Source organism: Fulmarus glacialis, unplaced genomic scaffold, assembly GCF_000690835.1.
Source record: "Fulmarus glacialis isolate BGI_N327 unplaced genomic scaffold, ASM69083v1 scaffold38654, whole genome shotgun sequence".
NCBI classification, from domain to species: Eukaryota; Metazoa; Chordata; class Aves; order Procellariiformes; family Procellariidae; genus Fulmarus; species Fulmarus glacialis.
In genome coordinates, this window is record NW_009210561.1 from 33,760 (window position 1) to 41,047 (window position 7,288).

General features: G+C 51.1%; 1 protein-coding gene across 1 annotated transcript; it reads right to left on the minus strand.

The window, feature by feature from the left end:
- Positions 1-1,637: 1,637 nt before the first annotated feature.
- Positions 1,638-7,036, minus strand: TRIM45 (tripartite motif containing 45; the record flags this gene model as incomplete). The annotated part of the gene is made up of 5 exons (XM_009577211.1): positions 1,638-1,960; positions 2,784-2,910; positions 3,121-3,235; positions 5,158-5,287; positions 6,303-7,036. Coding segments are annotated over 5 exons (1,258 nt in total), but the record flags the coding sequence as incomplete, so codon positions are not given.
- Positions 7,037-7,288: the final 252 nt, after the last annotated feature.

Sequence of the window (7,288 nt, forward strand, 5' to 3'; positions counted from 1 at the left end):
TAGAAGGTAGTGCCATCCTTATGTGTTCCCTCTGCAACACAGCATGGAAGCTCCGAGAAAAAACAGTGTACAAGTAGGGGCTGGGGGGCAAGAAATAGAAAGACACAGAAAACGAGGCATTTCATCACATTCTGTACTGAGCACTGACTCTGCACATAGCCAGGACAAGAATGAGTTACTGTTTGTTCCGTTAAGGGTTAACTTAAATTAAACTTTCACTTTGAAATTTCAGAGTCAGCAACTTGGAGACTTAAATTGCCTAACTTGGAGATTTAAACTGCCTAACCTTCCCCCGTTTGTTTGACAGCCCTTTCTGGATGATTAATGGAAAGCTATAAACAGCATTTGCATAAGGATATCTATCTCCTTTGCTGGGAAGAAGAGGTTCCAAAACTGGCTTTGTAAGAGGCGTGAACAGCAGATGAGAGTCTTCTAGGTCTGAGCAAGCAAACAGACAGCACAGGTTTTTACTATTTACAAGCCAGCTATCATCAGCCAGAAAGCAAGAACCAGCCCTTACTGTTGACACTGGAGCAGCATTCCTCTCCCCAAATGACCAACAGTCAGACCTTTGTCCCCAGGCAGTATTACGAGCCCCTAGCAACACACTCCTACTAGCAAGGTTACCCCCAGGGCAGTAGCGTTCCCGGTCTCAATGACACGAATGTGTTTTGTTCAGGAAGGTATCCAGGGTGTCTGCTTCACCCAGGCAAGCGGCAGGCGCTAATCAGCAGGTCAGCAGTTGCCCTTGCAGGAAAGTTCTTCCTCATCATCATCATAGACGCCATTACCCCAACTATGGGTTGGCACCGCGCGTACGAGCCCAGAAGATACATCCACCCTCCCCCCTGTGGAAAATGGGACAAGCTCTCCTCCTAAAAACAGAGCCTTGCCAAGACTGCACAAGCCAAATCCAGGAGTTTTGCTGTATTCTGTCTCCTTCTAATGCTCTTCCCTAGTCGCCCCAGTTCAGGACAGCTGCAAACCTGCACCTATGGCTCCTACCAATGCTCAAACTGTCCCCAAATTTTCCTTTGGTGAGCTGGGTGCTCTCCTGGCTCCCATGTCACCCCCAGCAGTGTTATGTCCCACACCATCTCCATGGAGAACATACAGACTAAGTGAATGACATTTTAATTCCTGTTCCCATCAGTGCCATTGGTTTTCCTTGGATTTCCTTCAGATATGTTACTAACCCATCTTGCTCTTACTTTGCAGTTGGGTGTAATGAGACTACAGCTCACTTGGAGAAAATATAAGAGTTGCAAACACAACAGCACCTCCCAGGAGTGTGACCTCCCAGGATACGCGCACATCCAAGGCCAGAATCCAGCCACATACCCGATGTGGAGGCAGAACCCATATTCGGGCTGCCAAGCCTTTCCAAGGCACGAACACAAACGGTTTGGAATGTGCCCCAACAAGCAGCTTTGGCCTCTTCAAGGAGGACAGCAGAGATTGTCGATCCTGCAGAATGAGACACGTCTTGACCCTCCTGTGAGGTAACTGCTTAGACTGAGTTTCCCCTTAAAGCCTGACCCCACAGGCCTTGAGTCCTTGAAAGTGTAGGCACCAGTACAATGCCCAGTGTTTGCTCCTGTTCAGGCACAAAACAACTTCGCATACACAGCCCTGGGTGGAATATAAGGCACAATTTTATTTTCCCTCATTCCTTTTTCTCAGTTCGCACCCATCACGATGTTGTTTCCTGGCAGGGAGGCTATGCAGTGATCATTGGGATCTCGTGGTTTGTGCTCACGCAGCAGCCAGCAGCAGTGCCCTGGGCTGGCAAGGGCTCACCTGGCTGCTCAGAGCACCACTGTCCTGAGCAAACTCCTCTGCGAGGTGTCGCTGGGTGGCCCACCGAAACACTCCGAGCTCTCCTTCACTTGTCCACAGCATGACCAATGTGGGCAGCCAGGGTGACCTTTGTGTCCATGGCCACAGCCTTGGTACCCACCTGCAAGAGAAGAGACACCATCAGCTGAACCAAAAGTTGGCCAGAAAATCCCAGTGTGGCAGAGGCTTTCAGAGAGTGCTTCAGCTCCAGGACTTGTCTAAGATGGGCTGATGAGGACACAGTTTATTCAAGACCAAAATTGCCAGGGCTCCATAAAGAAAGGAGAACAACCGAGGGGGACGTCCCTGTTCCAATCGCTGGGGAAAGCTGAAGATTTCCATCCCCTTGCCTGTTGAGTAATGCAAGCCACAGGCCTGCAGAACCCCGTGCCAGCCACTGGTGGCTATGGGCAGAGCTAGATACAGATCAAGAACAGGAAAAGGAATAGGCTGGTTCTACACTAAAACATGCAAAACACACAATGATGCATGCAGGTCAAGGACAGGGAAGCTGGCTGGGATTAAACAAATAAAGGAGTTGAACTCTTATCCTAAATGAGGAGTGAGGCTTCTCCATAGGACAGCACTGGGCCCAGAAGCTCCCAACTTGCCAGCACTGGAAAAGGAACAGTGTAGATGTAGCGCTGCTTAGCCTCACTGAGAAGGGCTGAAAGACAGAGCTGCCCTGCCCCATCTCCTGCAGAGTTGGCTCAGGTCTCTGTCTGTGAGGTGTGCTGCAAAGACCTTTAGCATGTCCTGCTGCATTTCTCACTGCTGCAGTCCCGTCCTACCAGAAGATATGTACACACAGGTTATCACAAGCCTAGTGCATGTGCAAGGCAAGAGCTGGGCTGGAGTATCTACTCACAGCTATCTACACTAGGGAAGACCAAACACAACAAACCTTCCTGACACCAGCAGCATGGGGAAAGCTGAGCACTCACCCGGCATGGTCCCCCCACAGGCACAACGAGCAGCTTTCTGCCCGCCACTTGAGCAGAACGTGCAGCAGTGAAACACGCCTTGGTGCTCGCGGAACTTGTTTTTCACCATCAGACTGAATGGAGAGCCCTGCAGAGGACAAGCAAGCAGAGAGATTGCTGCAGTGGATGCTATCAGATGTTGTGTTTGCATTTTCAAAAACCAACCTGTCAGTCACAGATCACTAAGCCCAGTCTTAAACTGCTAAGGGGTAGAGGTAATCCTTAGAAATATTTAAAGCAAATACTTAGAAAAGAAAAGGTAAAGAAGAAGCAGCACAAGAGAAACAAGAAATGCTACCTGTACATGTTGCCCTTTCACATAGACGCAGACAGCATACAAGCCTGGCTCCTCAGGGCTGAAGGAGATATGGTAGGTCCCATCACCATTATCACACACTGTTGGCTTGACTGCACTACAAACAGAGGGAAGTCCAAGAGGTCAGTAACTGGCAGAAAATTGCTCTACATGTAAACCACTGTTTGGCCTAGATTTGTGGTCGGTTCCTTATCCTCAGCCTTGTTCAGCAGCTGCGGGTCTCACGCGAGCTTTACAGGATGCATGAGCAATGCTCAAGCACTGAGTAGCTTTCACGCACACCTGCTACCAAGAGCTGCAATAGCCATACAAAGGAAGTCACACAAAGCTAGCTGCACTGCAAGGATTTGTAGCAACCCTGAGCGCTGAAAGAGCAGAAGATGACAGACAGCATACTTGCAGGTCAGATTATCCCATGAGATAAGAGCCCGCAGAAATGGGGTAAATTCACAGCTTCAGGAAGCAGTTGTCTCCAGAAAAGCCCATAAATAAGACAGGACATAAACAGGGCAGGTTTGAATCACTTCAACCACTGTCCCAAACGCGTTGACCCCAACTCTTCCCTTCAGTGCTCTGAGGAGTTCTAGGTCCCTGCTGGTGAGCTCTCCCTTTCCAAAGTGAAGCTTACCGGGTTTCACAAGAAACCCTGGTGGACAGAGTGCCAGGGAGAAAGCATCAGCTAGTTACTTAGGGACTGATTGCCTGCTTCACAGAAAGATGGAAAGAGCTTTCCACAGACAATTATCAGGCAGCTCTGCATAGGGGAAGGTGTTCTTCCTAATCCCCACTAATTAGTCTCTTGTGCCCCACAGCATGACAGTTTATAATCTTCCAGATTTGCAGGCTGTATTCCCCACCCCCCACCACTTCACATCAGTACAGCTGCCTACATCATTTCCTGCCATGAACTGTGCAGTGATACTTCACGCTCTTCTGTAGCTGCTGTGCCTCCACCCAAAGCCAGACAGCTTTCAGTAACGGATGTAGCAACTGCATACGCACAAGAACAAGCAGTTGAGTTAATGTGGCCACAGCGACCTCTACCCCACCAAGCAAAATCCACATAATCCTCATGTGCACACCTTCCTACGTTGTATGTGCACCTAAGGAAGGAAGCTACATTGAAATGATATTCTTGAACAATGATGCTCTACTGATAAGCATCTGTGCAGCCAGCACTGTTTCTGTACACCATGTCAACACTTCCCCATAGCAAGGAGTTTTAGCATCCTGTCCCTTTTTTCATCAGGTCATCCCACCAACAGCATTCCTGGGACAAGTTACCCCAGAGTCTTGCTCCAGCTACATTGTATGTAGTATAAAACAGAATAGATGTTTTTCCTAGGAACTGACCCCCAATTGCTTCTGCGTTTGTGCCAGGCTGCTTTAGAGTAACAAGTGCGTGGGGAAACAGTTACAAAATAATTTTTCCTAGTTGGTCATTTTCATTGTGGAAACACTTAGGAGCTCAAGTACAGTCTTCCCTGCTTTTGCTAGAAAACCTCCGAACGTTAAAGTGCTCAACATTGCAACTACACAAGAAAGCACGATGAAGTCCCGACACAGATTGTTTCTCCAGAACATGAATTAGGCACTGTCAGAGGCTCCCGGGCTTGGTGGACTGTCTGTCTGACTCGGGACAGTCATTCAGGGGTTGCTATGTTTTACACTCATTAGATGTTAACAAAAGCAGGAGCCCTACTGGTAGTGGTGGGAAGGAGCAACAGCTTACTCTGACAATGTGTAACACCCACTGAGAGTTGAATCCTTTAAGAAGTCCAAAATCACTCAAAGAGTCAATACAAATCTGAGCCAACACTGTCAAGCTCCACACAGCCAAATAAAACCAGTAGGAAGCACTGCTATACCAGTGGAAGAACAGTAGGGCCTTTTCCCCTACAGATTCTGACCCACATGCCGAAGCATGTCCTCCCACCTGCCCAAACAAGGAGGGAGCCAGGGTAAGGGAGGCAGAAAGGCAAACCCAGTGACCAGGGAGTTCCCAGGTGAAATACCCACCAGTCCCTCTTGTCCTTGTGGGTGATGGTGACCCGCACAGCCTCTCCTCCTCTCCCAATCCGCTCCCCCGTGGTGTCATTGCAGAGCATGGTAAAGCCAGTCAGCTGGTTCTGACGGGCACTGTGGAGATCTGTAAGGCAGAGAAACAGAAGTAGAGAGGATTCACACCAGCCATGATTGCCACCTCCCACCTATTTTGCAGTGTTACAGTCCCATCAGAGCACAGCCAGGACTCTGCTGCTGGGGTGGGTGTACAGCTCCTTCCACCCACAGGGAAAAGTAAAGATATCACTGGGGACCAAGAGAGAGTGAACAGCCGTAGGCGCTGGGAGATGTTGGGCAGGCTTAGCCCAGAGGTCTGTATGGACCAGGGTGGTCTTCCTGCCTGCCCCTCTGAACCCCTCTGGCATCTTCCCAGAAGGCCTCAAGGTGCACCATGCAACCAGGAGGGGGGAGGAACAGCACACTGTGCAGCGTGGAGCCCCAGAGACTTCAGCACTTACTGTTTAGCATGGAAAGGACTGAACGAGCCCTGGGTCTGTCTAATCTGCCCTGCGCAGGCCATTACTGACCAGAGGTGGCTGCGCCTGTGGGCTGGTCTGAACGTTGCCTATTTGCTGGCCCTACTCCAAGTCCTTAAAAAGCAAACACCCATGAAACCATCTACACCAGGTATTCCCACAGCAATCTCAGCAGAAGGTGCAAGGGGAACTTGCTCAGCCACAGAGGGGATCTGTCCGGGCCCATGCTACAGAACAGCTGGGGCCACCGAGTGAGCGTCGCGTCCTGCCACTGCAGGCGCCATCCCCTGAGTAAGCTGTGGTCTTTGGCCTACGGATTGCTCTCCTCACACCTCACCCCATGCTGAGGTCAGTGATGTTGCAGAGGGCAGCTCCAGTACGCTGTCACATCTGGCTGGGGATAGCTCTCTGTCTCCCCGCCCAGCACGGTTCCCATAGGCCCTCGGCAAGCAATGCAACCTCTGGCAGGGCTCTATCCTGCCATACCCTTCTGCCCCTAGTCAGTGCCTGGACAGCAGGGAGCCAACAGTGCCCTAAGCTGCACACCATATGGGTACAGAGAATGGAGAGGTGACTTCAGGAAGCAGCGCGTTCCCATTCAGCTGTTGTACAGCACCCCATTACCTTCCCCGTGCAGGGTACATCTGGCTGGATCAACCGCTTTATTGAGAATGGCCCCAAAAACTTCATAGCCGCAACACTGCCCTGCCCTCTCCTGGGGAGAGAACTGGATCCCGTTGTCCACGCTGGGGTGAGTGTTGTAAGCAACATTGTTCAGCTTTGCCAGCCGGCTCGCCACCACACCTTTGGTGATGAGGATCTCCAGGTCCGAGCCGCTCATCAGCAAGCGTTCCGTGAACTCTACGCCTGTCCTCATGTCCAGCAGCAGCTGCTGCAGCTGGGCCTTCTGCAAGTGCAGCAGGTTTTCCTTCTGCACCTTCAAGTCCTCCAGCTGCTTTAGCATCCGGTCCCGGTGCTCTTCAATTGCTTTCACATACCCACTGGCAAACAGACGGATCTCTGTGGCCACAGCCTCTGCACGACTGCGGACAGCACTGCCCATGTCATCAATCTGGCCCAGCGCATCCTCCAGGGTACCCATGTGCTGCTGGGTGCTTTTCAGCAGCTCCCGCAGGGCGTCCCCATGCCTGTGGATGACATTGCCGGTGAAGTCATAGGGGTGCTGCCGGTGCCTGTCTACAACGCAATCCCGGCACACAGGCTGGTCACACTGCTCGCAGAACAGCCTTAGCTCCTCTGTGGGATGAGAAGGGCAGAAGAGAGGCTTCCAGGCCTGGCTGCAATCCTTGGTGTTCTCCAGCTCCGTCACGGCATGAGAGGCTGTCTTCTTCTGTCTCCTAGAAGGGAGCAACCACACGTCAGTTCGTGCATGTTAGATATGAAATGCAAACATCCGAGACCCCTTGCAAATGCCAGTCTGTACAGACTGCAATTCACAGTGTGTGTCACTCCCTCCTGTCTCCACTGAAATTCACTCTGCATGAAGGGACTTGTGGTCTCCTGAGGACAAGGCTCCACACAAAAGAGGACAACATCTGCAAGCAGCTCATTAGAGGCTGCTCTTGGGCTCCCTGCATGCTGTCAGCACC